Consider the following 20,265-nt stretch of genomic DNA (forward strand, 5'->3'; position numbering starts at 1 on the left):
AATTGTTTTATTCAGTATTTAAAATATAGCACTTGCTCTCTTCCTCAAAAATGACACACAATAGCTTTAATTCAGTGAGGCAGAGAGCTGTGTCTTGCAATTTAACACTGACACTGACTGCAAATGTATATTTACATACAGTAGCTTTAATCCAGTTGTGTCAGGCAGAGTTTTTTGTCATCTTGACAGCTTTTTCTTTCAAAATTTTTGAGTGAGATTGCATTATTATTATTATTTATTTTTTGCAATATAACCCCTTTAATAATTGTCTTATTCGAACAAGAACTGAACCTGGACTGATTTCACTGTCAAACCTGCTCTTTAAAGGATAAAACCTGGATGAAAACTTTTCTGCGTCATAGTTTTCACACTTTCCTGTTTCACTTAGTGAAGCTGTGTGCTGAAGATGATCGTTTATGATTGTTAAGTTGCTGTGCTGCTTAATGAGCATTTAGCGCTAAAGTCTGCTGTTCACACAAATGATCATGTAATCGTTTGTGTAAACAGTTCCAATGAAAACTAAACATTTTGTGTGAAAATGAGTGAAGCTCCCTCCTCTCTCTCTCTCTCCCCATCCCCCTCCCCTCGTTCACTCACTTTTTCTTCCTTCAGGCAAACTTGCAGCTTATTGGAAACACAAAGCCCTTATACTGTAAAATAAACCCTTATTTTTTGAGTGTAACAGCAGCTACGGACACAGGCTCTGGATTATTTAATGAAGGATATTGATGGAGTTTTTTTTCTTTCACTAATCTGGTACTGTCTGATCCACAATGCAGACCAGAAAGCGATGGTCATGCACAATTAAGCTGGACACCAACGGCCATAAAATAAGAAGATCTCAATGAGAAGGACACAGTGGGTTTTAGAAAACAATCAAAATTCATAAATCATGTTCTCCAAGTGAAAGATGTATAGTTATTGTAAAAACTTTATTTAAAGTTAGTGAGGCATATGTGCACATGTTGAGCTCCGCATTGATGTTTTCATCTATTCAGTTTTGACAAATAAGTTTACTCAAGTTCTTTGTGCCTTGTACTATAACATTAATTAGTCCGTTAGCTTCTGCTTGCTAACGTTGTGTTTGTGTTATAAAAAAAATGTGCCAACTAAATAAATTTTGCTTCTTGTTGCATAAAGCGGTAACACCATGTTTAAAAAAATGTGACTTATCTACTGATGCCTTCTATGTTTTATATGGAGAGAGGCAACAAATGATGAAACATATAGTCCGGAAAATATGATATACACTTTTAAGATTCAGATTATCAGGTTACATAGTGATAGCCATATGGAAGACTCAAAAGAAGTAAAAAATTGTCCCAGTGTTTCAAAACAAAGAAATGCAGTTATCATAAAAATACGGGAATATTGTGTGTTTCAAACTCATAACTCTATATACTGCTGTTTTACACATCTAATCATGCAAAAATAAACTATTCCTAAAATCAATGTTGATTTGTCCTTGCTGGATCTTATCTGTGCATATGATTAAATCAAGAGGACGGATGTTTAAACAGCACTCACAAAGCGAGATGAGTTATCATTCTTCACTGTCTTGGCATTGCCAAAAGATTCAAGAATGGGGTTGGCTTGCAGCAGCTGTCGTTCCAACTCGCCCTGTGAGAAAAGACAGACGGATGGCAATAAAAAAGTAAGTCCCTTCGGCTGCTCCCTTGTTTGCACTCGGGGTCGCCACAGCAAATCCAAGGTGGATCTGCATGTTGAATTGGCACAGGTTTTATGCCGGATGCCCTTCCTGACGCAACTCCACATTACATGGAGAAATGTGGCAGGGGTGGGATTTGAACCCGGAGCCTCTGAACTGAAACCAAGCACATTAACCACTTGGCCACCACCCCTGCTGCAGACGGATGGCAATAATAAGCCAAAAAAGAAAAAAAACTTTCAAACTCTCTAATACCTGGCCCCAAGTACAGTAATCCATTTTTTGTTGTTATTTTAATAAATGTTCACATTTTCTTACCTGTCAACATTTACACAAACTGGGTAGGCAAACATCAACTCTGTAACAGACCATCTGAAGAAGAATGTAGCAACTTCCATATGTTAATCCAATCTTTCAGACACACAGCAATTTACAGCACTTCTTTTGGCTTTACTCGAGTCGACTGCACTTTCATGTGAATTTTGTCAAGAGAACACTAAAAGTGTAAGGGGCCAAAGTAACCAAGCATTTTGGCAGAAGTCGAGAAACTGCAGAGGCATGACTTGGACATGTTCTGACTAAGAGTATATAGCGTACACGGTTTGTTTGGGGTGCTGACAAAGAGCGATCTACTGGTTGACATATTCCTATAGTTGGTATGGTATGACTTTACTCTGTACATCTGCACAGTTCTACCACTGTAATGGTACTTGGACTTGCTCTCAAGCATAAGAAAACCTTCACACTGTACAGACACAGTCTTCCCCAATCAGGACACAACCAATGCAGAAATAGATTCACTGAAATTGTCACCACCTGATAGATACAACAGAGAATTGACTTCACAAAGACAAAGATTGTGAAAGGGAACAGAGGTACTTTTGGCTCCAGGCCACTGATGCATGACCAGCTGAAGTTGTAAGGCAATAAAACAAACACGGGACTACACAACAACACAAGAAAAAAAAAAAATTGACAGATCTAAAGCAAAAAAAAAGTGAAAGAAGAAGAAAGAGAAAGACATGAATGCCAGAAATGAAATCTGTGTTGCTAAATGGAGCAAAAACACTGACTTGCAGACTAAGGAAAAGAATCCAACACAGAGAGGAAAGATGCTGATGACTCGCGCTCTGAATCTGACCACTTTGTTGACTACACTGAATAACTAAAACCATAACTCAGCCCATTTTAAACTTGGACCCTTGCAGCCGTATTCTTCAATCGCCAACACTGAAACCTCACTGCTACATCTAATCTAAGGTGGACAATGCAAACAATATTTAAACATCAAAGCACAAAAACTAAATTTTTATAGACATTTTAGTCTCAAAAAGCCTTCATGGATAGAAACCAAACCAAGTTCTTTGGCAAGATTTCAGATTTATTGGCTCTAAAGGACAGTATCACTTGTCCAAATCCCTCCAGATGATGGGAAAACACAAACATAAGGACCAGATAATAAATGAAAGTTTCCAAAGACATTTGTAGGCTATTTGATCACTCTTAGTTAGCTGTAGATGTAAATGTAAATGCATTGCATTTCACTCATTGTATAGTCAGACAAGCTCCAATCACAACCCTCTTGTGACATAAGCAATCGTATAAAACAAAAGGATAGATATACACTAAATCTACTCTAAATTATGTGAAATTAACTAGAGTCATTCAGATTTGATTGATTCTACGCTGCCAAATCCGTCCCTCTCAAAATAAGCCAAATAATCCGAAATCTAGCCAAATTGTCTTGTATTAAGTAAAAATAAATAAATAAATAAATCTGCCAGAAATATTGAATTGGTTAGAATTCTCATAACTAGCAAAATGTCTAGGTACTGAATCGTCAAAATGTGCCTTAAAACAAGACAGAATTCTTAATTTAAGATTAGCCTGTGTTTAAAATAAAGAAGACAATATTGTTCATTTGCTTGGATGATTTGAAATCCATTGCCTTTCCTTGTTACTGGTTAAATACAACTTGATATCAGCTGGAAAAACTTCAGAAAAAGCGAGACATTTTCGCAAAGTAAGACTTTTTTATGTAAAAAATGCTTGACAGGGTTATTTTTTCTATTTAAACAAAAATTAAGTCAAATTTTCATGAAACAAGTCTTTTTTTTACTTTCTTTGATATCACTTTTTGCAGTGTAAGGCCAGTTATGCATGTGCACAGGAGGTCTTGTGTGACAATACTGCTGCAAGACCGCTAACCAAAATTAGGAAATTTGATTGTTTATATTTATACTATCCTCATTATATTATCTTCCTGTTCTTGTAAGATCAGCTGTTGCAATTTAATATGTAAACTCCTCAATAGTTAAGTGCCCTCTGTCAGATCATGCAAAGCTCCTATCAAAACGTAGCACTACTTTCTATGCTAAAGTTCAAGACTTCAGCATGTTCCTGGAATGACCTTTCTGTTGACATAAGACAGTCTGATTATGTTGAGTCCTTTAAATCTAGACTTGCCCTTCTAACCAGCTTGACCTTTATTGGCAATTCTTCCATCTAACATTCACCATTACCCCCAGTGTGTTCAGATTTTAGTCTGAACTCAGACATTACTAAGAACACGTCTGTCTTGCTGACAATATTACATTGTTTTTTTTCTACCAAACTGAGGGCGTTCCCAAACCACATTCCTCCATCTTTTCACAGTGGATACTGACTGTGACATGGACCTTCATCCACAGGAGATGGACACATATGTGCTTTCTTGCAGAGATCCATTTCCCTGGATTACATCCATCTACATATCTATCCATCTTTCAAGTTAGTTTTCTCTGATGAGAAAGGTCAGCTCTAGGAGTATCCACATGCACTGCATCGACCCCCTATGAAACTGCCCCCGAGACCCAATTGGGACTCAGGCAGTCCAATGGACTCTCGGAGTGGATGGTATCCAATTTTTGATACCTTTAAACCTTCGCCAAATTATACCCTGGTATACAGTGTTAACATCTACCTGCCTACACCAGGTTTTTGGGGTTGGAGGGGGTCATTTGTCATGTTGTCTTATTGGTGCACATAAGTTTAGGGCTCTTTGGGGGATTTTGAAGTAGTTTTAAGCTTAGACGTGTCTTCCCACCTCAAGCACTTGGCATTTTTCTCACCTGACTGCGTAAAGCTGTGAGCATTGTTGGGAAAGTGTAATGACACGGACCCACAACAGGGGGCGTAAATGAACGGACAATAGATGAGCCAAAATACAACACTTTACTGTTGTGAAATGTGCACAACGAGAATACAGACAAACACAGAATTTGGGTTACAATCAAAATATACAAGGTGACGTGTGGGCAAGCTCGAGGATAGGAGATGTCCGTCCCGAGAAGAACCGGATCCCACACGATTTCCACTGCCACCGAACCCGAAGGATACTGGAGCCGCCAAGTCCTGAGTCCCCAGGTGGTCACCGTCTCCGACTGTCGGATCTGGTACTGCTGGCAGGAAGCAGAGGAACAGATATAATGAGTGTGTGGAAACACACCCAGTAAACAGTCAGCTTGGAACAATGGTTTCTGTTAAGGTAGGAAAGACACCTCCACCTTCGAAACAAGTACACAGTACGTGCAGAGCCTGAGTAACTACTTATCAGGTTTGGTGTGAGAAGTGAAGAGCGTCGACTCCTCCACAATCCGCAAACCCCAGCTCCGGCTGAGAGTAATCACCAGGTAAGTCTGCAACAGTCACAAACACAGATTACGTGCGTTTGGCACAATAACGGCTCAGAGTTTTACCTCATAGGTAGACGATATCTCGGCGACGAGGTGGAGATGTCGTCCGACTTTTGTAGTGTGGGTGATGACCTGGTGATTGGTGACAGCTGTCGTAGTTGATGAGTGACAGCTGTCACTCCCGGCTGTTCCTGTGAGGCGGCAGCGTCCTCTCGTGCCTGAAGCCCGCACTTCAGGCAGGGCGCCCTTTGGTAGTGGGCCAGCAGTACCTCCTCTTCAGCGGCCCACACAAGCATGGCAGCATTCGTGGGGGTGTTGGGCTACATTTCAGCTACATTTGTTTTATTCCACACAGTGTTTCTTATGTTCTGTGACCGTTTTTTTCATTTTTATTTTCTTTCATTTCATTTTTTACAGTGCACATTCAGTTTAGGGTATTTGTGTGTGTGGGCACTGTGCATGCATTTTACTTTTTTATCTCTCTCATAGCTGATGCAACCATCAGCTGCACCTCCCTGAAAGCGCGCCTCCTGTTGAATGTTTTATAATATATAAAATGAAGAATAACACCATTTTCATTTGAAAACTTTAAAATTCAGATCTTGTGTCTAACAAGGCTCTGTAAAAGTTTGGTAACAGTAGAGAGCAAAAAGTGACTTCTTGTATCCAGATAGTTCATTCATTCACTCATTCATTCATTTTGTATACCCACGTACTTCAAGTAAGGGTTACTGGGAAGCTGGAGCCTATCCCAGTAGTCATTGGGCAAGAGGCAGGGTACATCCTGGACAGGATGCCAGTCTGTTGCAGGGTCACATATAGACAGACAAACACATTCACATTCTCACTCACACCGATGGTCAATGCAAAAGCTTCCAGTTCATCTAACTTGCCTGTCTTCGGAAGCAAAAGTACCCAGAGGGAACCCAGGCATACTCGAGGAGCACCTACAAACTCCAAAAGGAAACGACCAATGGTTTTCCAAAAGAAAAAAAATTCTATTTATATTTTTAACCTGTGCAAATTCTTCCCCAGTCATGGAAAATCCAGCAGAAGGTGTTAATTATTTAATGTTGCTGGGAGAAAGTGAAAAAGTACAGATAATTTCTCTGCTAAGTGCTACTCGTGAAATGCGTGAATGAACCAGAGCCAGACAAATATTTGGCTGCCAGGCTACAGTTTAAAATGAAATTTAAGTAAAATGCCAATTGTTTTGATTTCTGGAGCAATTTCATTGGAATGGGTTGAAAATTGGCTGGAGCAGTGTGGATAATCAGCGGAGCAACCTGCAGTGACTGTGGGAGCAGAAATTCAGCAGTCAATCAAAAACTGTTGTGTCAGTTCATACATTGATAAATTGCATCCCACCCTTATTTCTGACAATTTATAGCATCTTAAAACACAGGCAGGTGCCACTGGACATTAACACATACTCTTCAGTTATTAGAAGCTGTGCACATTACACAACACATTTTTTAATTATGTATTTAAAGGGATACTAGGGTATTTCTAAATACCCTAGTATACAGTGTTATGGTATTACTTTCCAAACCTAATGGACTCTGATGAGTCTATCCTCAATCTTCACATTTTATGTTGTATTTTTATTACTGATAATGTGTTGGACAGAGGGTGATGAGTGCATATTGTAGAAAATGTAAATTCCAGATGTTTTGAGATTCTGGATCATATAATGTTCTAGAGGCAGCAGTCTTGTCACAGAGAAAGGAAACCATCTCTCCAGCTCTTCCCCTTCTTTCTTCATCTTTCAATTTGTTAGTCATTTTTAACGTGGGTTAGGGTTACCAATGCATACATCCCTCTGTAATTACAGAATGAACACATACTCTTGGAGAGGAATATGAAATCTGCTCCTCTCTGGGGGGTATTTCATATCCCCCCCCAAATGGAGTAAATGGACTGTACAGCGCTTTCATGGTCAAACTGCTTTACAGTGATGCCTCACACACACACACACACACACACACACACACACACACACACACACACACACACACACACACACACACACACACACACACACACACACACACACACACACACACACACACACACACACATTCCATATGCTCCTGCTCCCTCAATCCCTGCTTGTACATTCCAGGTCTGCACTCAGAAGCAGCTCTAATAAAATGCAGAGGGCAGGTACCCACATGGAGCTGCTACTGAAACACAGAAAAGCCACACTCCAGGTTTCACCTGAGGCCCCGTAACACCCAGAAACAAGCACAGACTCAGAGGGGGGAAGATAAACAGCTACCAGCTAAATCTGACACTAAGCCCAACCAGGCTACATGTGTTTTTTGGACTTGGAAAACGTGTACGACTTGGTCGCCCAAACTGTCCTGTGGGGGATTCGACTACACTGTACTGTACTGGGTCGACTGCAACGCACGATGCTGTACGACCAAAGTAAGAGCTGTGTCCGCATTCACGACAGAGCATCAGACCTGTTCCCGGTGGGTGTTGGCCTCCTGCCATAGATCTTGTTTGTGATTTTCATGGACAGGTTTTCAAGGCGCAGTCAGAGAATAGATTGTGTCCAGTTTGGTGGCCTCAGAATTACATCTCTGCTGTTGGCTTCATCAGACACTGACGTCTGATGTGCACTGGGCAGGTTTGAAGCAGAGTGTGAAGTGACTGGTATGAGGATTAGCATTTTCAAATCTGAGACCATGGTCCTCTGTTGGAAAAGGGTAGATTGTCCCCTCTGGGTCTGGGAAGAGTTACTGTCTCAAGCGGAGGAGTTCAAGTATCTTGGGGTCTTGATCACGAGTGTCTATCTTGGCTTTCAGTGCTTACCAGTCGAGTGAGTATAAAAGAACTTGTGGAGAGTTGGACATGTCCCAACTTGTCCTCTAACACTCCGAAACGGAGGTGTTCCTTTGTCTCGCTTCATCAGCGAATCAGTCGTGACGCGCGAAGCCTCCGCACGGCTTTCCATGACTAAATCTCTTGTTAAAAGTGAAATCTGCCGGAAAATGGCTGATGTCCAGGTCTTGTGATAACCAGAGAAAGAGCACACGACGGTCTCGTATCCACAGAGCCATCAGCTTAGAAATGATCCAGTGATTTGTGCCGCATCATCGCAGCTCGCAGCGCGGCGCACCGACCGTCCTTAAAGGGGTCCTTAAAACTGTAGTTAAAGTCCTTATTCTCTGTGAAGCCCGTAAAATTTTCACTGAAAGCCAGATAAATTTTTCGAATGGTTTCTAGGTGCCAGTCTCTAACAGCTTCTGAAAAAATTCTGATGGAAAAAAGTCCTTTTCATTCCGCCATTTCCAGACAATGAAAATCTGACGAAGGGGCGGGACCACTCCTTCCACAAGGCGTGCTCACAGGCGAATGACGTCACCGACAGGCGTGGAAAAACTCACACATGCGCACGAGGGTTCAAGCATGTCTGACGTAAAAACATATGAATGAAATCCATATAGTTTTTAAAAAAAATTAAAAGGACCGTTAATTTATGGACAGACCACGTATATCTCCCAGCTGGCTTGGGAAGTCAGTTTACTCAGGCACTACTTTACTTATCTCTGGATTCCACAGTGTGAAGTGAATGACAGTTGATGACACCCACCCCCCGGATGGTTCACCAGTCCAACACTGGTCCAATCCTGCTCGTTTGTTATTGCAACTGTGAGAAAAGACAGGTTAAACACTATTTCAGACCACTGTAAAGCCAGTTATGGTAATACAACTCTCTCTTTTCTAACTTTTCTTGCTGGCTCCAGGGTGGAAATTCACCATTTGCTTTACCTCATTAAACATCAACATTCATTTCTTCCTGTGACACACAGAGTGAAAGACATTAGTCAGGTACTACTTTCTGGAGACAGATCTCTGCACCTTGTATAAGCACTTTTTTTTCTCTTCCAAAAAACCTCTAACAGCACTGTGCAAACTCCAGCTGAAGCTCATGGAATTAATATTTTATAATAACCACAGGGTCAGTGTCAAACTGCCTCGAAAGCCAAGATGCAACACGCAACTGTTACTGACTAGACAGCAAAGTGCACAAGTGAACCGATGGATACAGTTGGATGCTATCAAAATATTACTAGACATGAAACACACATCCCAAACCAGACATAAGTTATTAATGTTAAATCTGTTCACATTTTTACATTAATCAACAAAGAAAGCAGGCAGGAATTTACTGTATATACTGAGGAACACATCGAACACTCTGATGCAATTTTAATGAAGTGTTGTTTTGTAGTTAGTATGACTTGGTACAGTGTATTGTAAAAGTAAGTTCCTTCGGCTGCTTGACGCTGGATCCCCTTCCTGACACAACTCCACATTCATGGGTGCCGCCAGAGACTTAGGGCCCCATGGAAAGAAATCTTATTGGACCACCCCCTATATTATTTTGTCAGCATTATAATTGTATTAGGGGCCTCTCTCGGCCCCTGTCAATACTGGGCCCCTAGAATCCTTTTCCTTATTCTCTCCTTTTTGGCACCCCATCCACATTACATGGAAAAATATGACAGGGGTGGGTTTGAACGGGGAACCTACCCAACTATTCCGAAGAGAATATTACTGATTGGTATGGATGCACATTATTGAACTATGCAGCAGGTGTCAGTGTTGAGCAAAGATTTTGAAACATGACAGAACAACGTTTTGAGTTTGTCAACACTAATTTCCAATACCAACAGAAAATTTGGGTAGTCTTCCCAGCATGTCACATTGAATTCAATGTCACATTCCAGGTCAGTCAAGGTGAAATGTAATGGTGTACTGCATTTTCCAGAAAATAAATTGCAGTTTTGTTTTTGTTTTTTACTAGTTTTGGGGGTCCTGTGTTGTACTTTGTTTTGACTTATATACTGAAAAATCACAAATTTGCTATTAATAATAATGCTACAAAATTTCCCAGGAATCAAACCACTAAACAAGATAAACTCAAATAATAAAAGAATAAATGCCAATAATAAAAACATACACAACAATGCAAAAAATCATAAATTAATGAGCTGATAATACAGAAAAAAAGGTGTGACATACTTCAGAAAATACAGTAATTTGAAAGACAGCATGTGGCTATTTGTGACTAACAGTAACCATGGATCTGATTAATGAGTTAAAATCCTTATAAAATTGTCCCCTATTTCCATTGGGCAATTTTTTTTGTATGTTATGCTGTGACCTTGACCCTGACCCTGAAGGTCAATCATAACTAATGTGCAAAATATAGTTATAACTACTGAAATAGTTTTTGAGACATTTTGTTGAAACACACACACACACACCAAAACAATAAGCCCTCTGGTGACTAGTGATGGTATCGATAAGATTTTATCGATATCGATACCATTATCAATTCCGCTTATCGATCCGATTCCTTATCGATTCCCTTATCAATGTAACGGAGGCCAGCAGGTGTCGCTGTGCAGATGTAGTTAGTAAATCTCACTCCCAACAGCTCAAAAAGCCCTGGGTTTTAGCCTTCTGGTTAGAGAGTCCGACTCCCATGCCGGAGCTCGTGAGTTCGCGTTTCCCTAGGTGAGCGAATGGGCGGAGTCATAACAACACAACGCAGAGTGCAGCCGCTACATCAATACCTCTTATGAATTTTCTGTGTACTAAAAGTAGGCTTTACAGGTTTTCTATGTCAACAACATTTTGTTGAGTCTTAAAGTAAATAAATGTGAAATTGGTCACTGGATCCTTAAACTTTGAACATAATAAACTCTACATGGTGGATCCTTGATCTCTGGACATAAATAGAAATAAACAAAATCTGTAGTTTGTGTCAAAAGCATTTCCTTTCAAACATTATTGGCATGAATGTCTTGCCATACGTCTGAGTTGAGCTCTTGCAGCTGGCTGCGCTGCACGTCAGGATGTAATTCATAAAGAATGCGGGACATCTCATTTTGGGAGGAAAAAAACGTTTTAGTCGACTGTAGTTTATTGTCTGTATTACAGTGTTCCGAAAGAGGTGTCATTTTTTTTAAAGCGGCGATTCGCTTTGAAGTTATTAATTCCGACTGGACTGTGTCTCAGCAGAGAGCCACGCAGCGTTTGGAGCTGCGTCAACGGAATGGACAATTCTCGTTTCTTGACTGCAACAAGACAAGAGTCCCAGTTAGTGACTTTAATCCACACAAAAGTGACTCACAATTAACATATTTCAATGCCTTTGAGAGGGGTTAAGAAGCGGACTTGCCGCTTCTGAAGAGCAGCGAATCAAAGATCCACCGAGCCAGTGGATCGAAGCATTGTTTCATTGGTTCACGCTTCAAAGTGTAGTCGCACTGCAGAAATGGTTGATTACAGACCCGCTCCAGGGTCTGTAATCAACATACAGAAATGATAATTTTCCCAACAAACACCCTCAGAAACAACGGCCACTCTGAAAGACAGATAAGGGAATCATTAAGCAAAAAGAAACTGGTTCTCGATACCCAACCCTACTGGTGACTATCAGTGGCCTTAAAAAGAAGCAGAAGAAATGTATCTGAAGGCCAGGTTGATTAAAAGGACGGCCCAGATCCAGCCCTCCAGCCACCAGTTTTACTATCCTCTGTTGCATACTACTCATTCAGTTTCTCATTGAGGAGAAGGAGAGGAAAGGAGAGGAGAAGGATGTTAAAAGCAGAGGAGCAGATTGATGATGTCTTGGTGTTGGGTTTGAAAAACTGGAGCTCTCACAGGAATGTTGTGGTCTTTGCGTCCTTTGTGCGACGAGGCAACGTGGGCCAGGTACTGGATGACCTTTTTGGTGTTTTCGGTCTTCCCAGCTCCTGATTCACCTCTGGAAACAAAGAAGATAGAAAGCACTGAAGAACATACAAAAAGGCAGGGCACGCCAGATAAAAGTCCCTGTGCCTGGTAAAAGTCCCGTAGTTTCCTTCTTGATCATCACCCCAGTGTATAATTACACTACCCTTTTTTTATTATCATGAATTAAAAGCCTTCATTTGTGAGGCACAGCCACCCTTCAGGAAATAATCTGGGTAACTCTGACACAATTTATCAAAGTACAGGCTAAACACTGTAAAACCCAAACCAAAATAACTTGTCCACCATGTTATGGAAGTCGGTCCTGTTTGGATGAAGCTCACAGGAACAATACTAAGAGAGGACCAACTGTTGTTTTCTAACTGTTGTTTTCTAAATTCATCCATTTATCTGTCAGTCTGTTTTACTGGAGAACCCTGTGGTTTGGTGGGCCAGGCTCCAAAAGTTTCCAGCCTCTGCTTCTGGCCAGTCTCTAATGATAGACGTGTCGAGGCAGGGCCTTCCACAGCTCCCACAGTCAAGTTCCAGAAAACCAGGGCCAAAGCAGAAACCAGGCCAGCAACACTGCATCTAGCTACATACCGGTGGCTTTAGTGTAGCTGGCTATTAGTTCTATTGCACATAGTACACCAAGGTTTTGGCTGCTGCTATCGAATGGGCGAGTCCTCCAACAGGGGCAGAGAGCTGTAGATCGTGTTAGTTACACACATCCAGTGTGGCCTGATGTCTTCATAGGAGTTCACAAGAATGAGATCATTTATTCATACACTTATTGCAATTAAGAGTCATGGGGTGAGAGGTGGGGTACACCTTGGACAGGCCGCCATCACAGGTGAGGAGATCAAATGAATGTTTCTCATGGAAATATGTGTTCAAATCCACTCCCTTTATGGGCGTGAAGCATAATCGCCCACAAAAATGAGGTGGGCTTCATTGATAATTGGCAAAGCTTCTGGGGAAAACCTGGTCTTGTTAGGAGAGACGGCATCCATCCCACTTTAGATGGAGCAGCTCTCATTTCTAGAAATCTGTCCAATTTTCTTGGATCCTCCAAACTGTGACTGTCCAGCGTTGGGACCAGGAGGCAGAGCTGTGGTCTTACACACCTCTCTGCAGCTTCTCTCCCCCTGCCATCCCCTCATTACCCCATCCCCGTAGAGACGGTGCCTGCTCCCAGACCACCAATAACCAGCAAAAATCTATTTAAGCATAAAAATTAAAAAAGAAAAAATAATATAGCACCTTCAATTGCACCACAGACTAAAACAGTTAAATGTGGTCTATTAAACATTAGGTCTCTCTCTTCTAAGTCCCTGTTGGTAAATGATATAATAATTGATCAACGTATTGATTTATTCTGCCTAACAGAAACCTGGTTACAGCAGGATGAATATGTTAGTTTAAATGAGTCAACACCCCCGAGTCACACTAACTGTCAGAATGCTCGTAGCACGGGCCGGGGCGGAGGATTAGCAGCAATCTTCCATTCCAGCTTATTAATTAATCAAAAACCTAGACAGAGCTTTAATTCATTTGAAAGCTTGTCTCTTAGTCTTGTCCATCCAAATTGGAAGTCCCAAAAACCAGTTTTATTTGTTATTATCTATCGTCCACCTGGTCGTTACTGTGAGTTTCTCTGTGAATTTTCAGACCTTTTGTCTGACTTAGTGCTTAGCTCAGATAAGATAATTATAGTGGGCGATTTTAACATCCACACAGATGCTGAGAATGACAGCCTCAACACTGCATTTAATCTATTATTAGACTCTATCGGCTTTGCTCAAAAAGTAAATGAGTCCACCCACCACTTTAATCATATCTTAGATCTTGTTCTGACTTATGGTATGGAAATAGAAGACTTAACAGTATTCCCTGAAAACTCCCTTCTGTCTGATCATTTTTTAATAACATTTACATTTACCCCGATGGACTACCCTGCAGTGGGGAATAAGTTTCATTACACTAGAAGTCTTTCAGAAAGCGTTGTAACTAGGTTTAAGGATATGATTCCTTCTTTATGTTCTCTAATGTCATATACCAACACAGAGCAGAGTAGCTACCTAAACTCTGTAAGGGAGTTAGAGTATCTCGTCAATAGTTTTACATCCTCTTTGAAGACAACTTTGGATGCTGTAGCTCCTCTGAAAAAGAGAGCTTTAAATCAGAAGTGTCTGACTCCGTGGTATAACTCATAAACTCGTAGCTTAAAGCAGATAACCCGTAAGTTGGAGAGGAAATGGCGTCTCACTAATTTAGAAGATCTTCACTTAGCCTGGAAAAAGAGTTTGTTGCTCTATAAAAAAGCCCTCCGTAAAGCTAGGACATCTTTCTACTCATCACTAATTGAAGAAAATAAGAATAACCCCAGGTTTCTTTTCAGCACTGTAGCCAGGCTGACAAAGAGTCAGAGCTCTATTGAGCTGAGTGTTCCATTAACTTTGACTAGTAATGACTTCATGACTTTCTTTGCTAACAAAATTTTGACTATTAGAGAAAAAATTACTCATAACCATCCCAAAGATGTATCGTTATCTTTGGCTGCTTTCAGTGATGCCGGTATTTGGTTAGACTCTTTCTCTCCGATTGTTCTGTCTGAGTTATTTTCATTAGTTACTTCATCCAAACCATCAACATGTTTATTAGGCCCCATTCCTGCCAGGCTGCTCAAGGAAGTCCTACCATTATTTAATGCTTCAATCTTAAATATGATCAATCTATCTTTGTTAGTTGGTTATGTACCACAGGCCTTTAAGGTGGCAGTAATTAAACCATTACTTAAAAAGCCATCACTTGACCCAGCTATCTTAGCTAATTATAGGCCAATCTCCAACCTTCCTTTTCTCTCAAAGATTCTTGAGAGGGTAGTTGTAAAACAGCTAACTGATCACCTGCAGAGGAATGGTCTATTTGAAGAGTTTCAGTCAGGTTTTAGAATTCATCATAGTACAGAAACAGCATTAGTGAAGGTTACAAATGATCTTCTTATGGCTTTGGACAGTGGACTTATCTCTGTGCTTGTTCTGTTGGACCTCAGTGCTGCTTTTGATACTGTTGACCATAAAATTTTATTACAGAGATTAGAGCATGTCATAGGTATTAAAGGCACTGCCCTGCGGTGGTTTGAATCATATTTGTCTAATAGATTACAGTTTGTTCATGTAAATGGGGAATCTTCTTCACAGACTAAAGTTAATTATGGAGTTCCACAAGGTTCTGTGCTAGGACCAATTTTATTCACTTTATACATGCTTCCCTTAGGCAGTATTATTAGACGGTATTGCTTAAATTTTCATTGTTACGCAGATGATACCCAGCTTTATCTATCCATGAAGCCAGAGGATTCGCACCAATTAGCTAAACTGCAGGATTGTCTTACAGACATAAAGACATGGATGACCTCTAATTTCCTGCTTTTAAACTCAGATAAAACTGAAGTTATTGTACTTGGCCCCACAAATCTTAGAAGCATTGTGTCTAACCAGATCGTTACTCTGGATGGCATTTCCCTGATCTCTAGTAATACTGTGAGAAATCTTGGAGTCATTTTTGATCAGGATATGTCATTCAAAGCGCATATTAAACAAATATGTAGGACTGCCTTTTTGCATTTACGCAATATTTCTAAAATCAGAAAGGTCTTGTCTCAGAGTGATGCTGAAAAACTAATTCATGCATTTATTTCCTCTAGGCTGGACTACTGTAATTCATTATTATCAGGTTGTCCTAAAAGTTCCCTAAAAAGCCTTCAGTTGGTTCAGAATGCTGCAGCTAGAGTACTGACGGGGACTAGCAGGAGAGAGCATATCTCACCCGTGTTGGCCTCTCTTCATTGGCTTCCTGTTAATTCTAGAATAGAATTTAAAATTCTTCTTCTTACTTATAAGGTTTTGAATAATCAGGTCCCATCTTATCTTAGGGACCTCGTAGTACCATATTACCCCATTAGAGCGCTTCGCTCTCAGACTGCGGGCTTACTTGTAGTTCCTAGGGTTTGTAAGAGTAGAATGGGAGGCAGAGCCTTCAGCTTTCAGGCTCCTCTCCTGTGGAACCAGCTCCCAATTCAGATCAGGGAGACAGATACCCTCTCTACTTTTAAGATTAGGCTTAAAACTTTCCTTTTCGCTAAGGCTTATAGTTAGGGCTGGATCGGGTGACCCTGGACCATCCCTTGGTTATGCTGCTTTAGACGTAGATTGTGGGGGGGTTCCCATGATGCACTGTTTCTTTCTCTTTTTGCTCCGTATGCATCACTCTGCATTTAATCATTAGTGATCGATCTCTGCCCCCCTTCACGGCATGTCTTTTTCCTGGTTTTTTCCCTCAGCCCCAACCAGTCTCAGCAGAAGACTGCCCCTCCCTGAGCCTGGTTCTGCTGGAGGTTTCTTCCTGTTAAAAGGGAGTTTTTCCTTCCCACTGTGGCCAAGTGCTTGCTCATAGGGGGTCGTTTTGACCATTGGGGTTTTTTATAATTATTGTATGGCCTTGCCTTACAATATGGAGCGCCTTGGGGCAACTGTTTGTTGTGATTTGGCGCTATATAAGAAAAAAGTTGATTGATTGATTGAAAAATTGATGCTGTCATTTTTTTGTTGACATTAGGGGTTAAACGGCACAGGTCATGCTTCTACAGGGGTCAAATTTTGAAGTGACTGAGATTTTGTTAAAAACCTTGCCAAAGTAGGCAAAATCCCCAATTGCACAGATTTTCATAAAATTGCATTCAAATTCTTTGTCTTACAAGACAATTAGTATTTAGACTGTAACTCGGCCGAGTAGATGGTGCATGTAATTCTCAATCTGAATCAATCTTATCACAGTTAGGTTTATAGTACATTGTGCCCATGCATCAATCCAGAGATACCTCCCTGCACAACACAGAAGCAGAGCAGTTTCAGCATTAGCCAATGCACAAAAGTTGGGTTAGTTAACAAGGAGAATTTGTCACAATATATGTACATGTTTGTGGCGCAGAGACAGACACTGAACGACATTTGCGGATATTTGACTTAAGAATGTCACAACAAACAACTACACAAAGGCAGAAATGGTTGAGGAGGCCACGGGAAGCTGATGACGAGGAAGACAAATACAAACAACAACCAATTTTATGTGATGGAAAGATGATTTTTAGAATTTCGCCCAAAGTGCCACCTTTGAATTTAAAATCCAAGTTCCATAAATCACAAATATACTTTTTCTGCATCATTATACATTATAGATTTTCATATAGTTTTCAACAACATTTGTTCATTTTCCAATTTCACAGCTTTATCAAACACAAGCCAACTGTGAACCACCACATGCTGTGAGATTGTAAAGGCCATGAAAAAACTGAGGGCAGGGAAAGTTCCTTGGATTTGTGGCATCAGAGCTGAGCTCCTCCAGGCAGGTGGACCTAAATTGTAAATGGACTACATTTTATATCGCGCTTTTCCATCTATATCAGAAGCTCAAAGCGCTTTACACTAATGCTTCGCTTTCACCCATTCACACACACACACACACACACACACACACACACACACACACACACACACACACACACACCACACACACACACACACACCACACACACACACACACACACACACACACACACACACACACACACACACACAAACACACCGATGTCAAGGTGCTGCCATGCAAGGTGCTCGCTACACATCGGGAGCAATTTTGAGATTAAGGACCTTGCCCAAGGGCCGTTAGTGATTTTCCAGCCAGATGGGGGTTTGAACTGAGGATCCTCTGGTCTCAAGCCTACTGCTTAATCAATAGACCATCACCTCCCCACATACTGTTCTAAAACAGAGCAAACAATCCTTCTTTCATTCTGGGAGACAGGTATCATTGCTATGGGCTGGAATACTGCTGTAGTACTTTAGAGATGACTGCCGATGCTGACATCGTTGTATAGTAGGAGAACAAAGGTCCGAGGTCTTTATAGAGTCCTGGTGCTTTCTATCTTACTAGCAAGTGACCTAAGGTGATGAGTGGATGTCTTTCGTACCAGGTTTCTTTGGAGGATCCTTGTGTATTTGTATCAAACCAGCGGCTAGTCAGCAGCTTTATAATCCCCATTTTGCTCCTGGTGTGTAGTTGCACACCTTGCATGGTGGTACCTTGACATCAATGTGTGAGTGTGTGTGTGTGTGTGTGTGTGTGTGTGTGTGTGTGTGTGTGTGTGTGTGTGTGTGTGTGTGTGTGTGTGTGTGAGGCATCACTGTAAAGCACTTTGACCATGAAAGCGCTGTACAGTCCATTTACCATTAGGGAGACTCAGATTAGGAGTATCACTTACGTTTCTCTACGCAATGATCCAGCACATACCAAGGCCGTTCTGTGGCCTCTTGGATGGGAGCGAAGCGTGACACCAGTGCATGCTCCCAGACTTGACTTGATAAATTTTGCCCCTGTTATCTGACCCTAAAAATGGCAGCATCTGGGTCGTAGGACTGAGTAGACTAGATTTATGATTGTTGCCAAAAACGAACATGTGTTACAGACAAACAAGACCTGACACCATAGGCCCCGTCATGACAGCAGCTGCAGCTGATGCAGTGTCAGAAGAGGAGATTTATGTGGGATTGAGGGTTTTTAAATTCAAGTTACTCCCTTCATGGACCTCTGTGTGCAATACTGATTCAGTCCTCATGTGAGGCTAAATATGGAGGTGCCATCTGAACTGGATTAGAAGCAGTTGTTGCAATGTTCCCAAAATTGTTTGTGACTTGCACATGTAGTTCATGATATGAAATACAGACCGATTACAACAAGATCTATTTACAACAATAGCAAACCACGCTGGCTTTTTTGGGAAGGTCATTGCTTTACTGTGAATAAGTGGGACGACACTGATAAAAACTGCTCTGATGACACCAAAACGGTTGAAGTTTTCAGTAATCAGGACAAATTATGCAAGAGAACTACGTAGTGTATCTCTACCAACAAATGTCGACCTCAACCACACTGAAAGAGTGAGCTACCTAATTACTCTCTGCCATGGAGGATGGAGGTGGTGCAGCAAACCGCATACATAACTCTGTTAGTACTGGGTAAAGCTGCAGCACAGCCAAAAATCCACAAAAGTATTTTGAAACTGGTCTTTAAGTCAAGCACAGCAGGATACAGGCCAAGTGACGTGGGGTCGGACAGACGTAAGGGGGAGACAGGAAGTATCAGGCAACCTCAGAAAGACGGTGGGCAAATGATGATAACCCCACACACACACACACCACCACCTCATCAAAATTAGGTCATATTATAACCATAGTATACAGCTTTTCAACAAAATAATATTGGTCAGCAGGCGTCTTAAATACAGATGTTGAACACATATGTTGAAGGGGAGCGACACTCTGGTATGCTATGTGTGTTGCTTGGCAGCACCACACTTGGTGGCGACACTTAGACAAATTTCACAGCCAGCTCGAAAGTGGTCGCGTGCTCTCTATTTTTGTGCTGGCTGCACGAATGGCTCCACATTTCCTAAGTGCTCCACGAGTGGTACTGGATGTTCATGTGTGGCACCTGGAATGTGACCGACACCTGCAGAGAATGGGTTTGAATGGGCACTCACAGGACACGCTCTGTCTCTCGGCCGCTAGTGTGCACAAAATTTTGTGGCGACAGGTGTACGAGGCGTTAGAGGAGGCTCCGATTTTTCATGAATGGCATGCAATTCCTCCTTCGTGCGCCATTCGGCCTCATTCGTGCTATGTGTGAAGGGGCCCTAAGGAATAAGTCAGTATTTTCTAGAAAATCTCAAGCTCTAAGTTTGACTAAGTTTGAGTCGCATCTAATCCGTATTGTGAATTTAGCAGATATTTGATTTTAACATTGAAAAACCCTTTTGATCTATATGTTGTGTGGGCCGCCGAAGAGGAGGTACTGCTGGCCCACCACCAGATGGCGCTCTGCCACAATGGCACGTTGTGGCCCTCAGGGGGTGCATGGACCTGGTGGTACCGCCAGGTGCGCCCCGTTAGGCCGTCCGCAGCTGTCTCACATCATCCATCACTCATTCATAAAAGCCTGGAAGAGACACCATAACTCTGCCGAGTTATCAGCTTACCACGCAGGTAAACCGACTCAGCCGTTTTGTGCCGTACGCACATGTTTTTGCTTCTGAACTCTTTGCAG

At 41.5% G+C, this 20,265-nt stretch overlaps 1 protein-coding gene across 1 annotated transcript in view; it reads right to left on the reverse strand.

The window, feature by feature from the left end:
- The window catches only part of LOC117528469 (myosin-10-like), a 157,257-nt gene that overhangs the window by 53,237 nt on the left and 83,755 nt on the right, over positions 1-20,265 (reverse strand). Inside the window, 2 exon segments of the mRNA XM_034191105.1 lie at positions 1,528-1,620; positions 12,034-12,136. Coding sequence (XP_034046996.1) covers positions 1,528-1,620; positions 12,034-12,136 — 196 coding nt within the window.

The sequence above is a fragment of the Thalassophryne amazonica genome, chromosome 16, assembly GCF_902500255.1.
Source record: "Thalassophryne amazonica chromosome 16, fThaAma1.1, whole genome shotgun sequence".
In the NCBI taxonomy this organism is placed as follows: Eukaryota; Metazoa; Chordata; class Actinopteri; order Batrachoidiformes; family Batrachoididae; genus Thalassophryne; species Thalassophryne amazonica.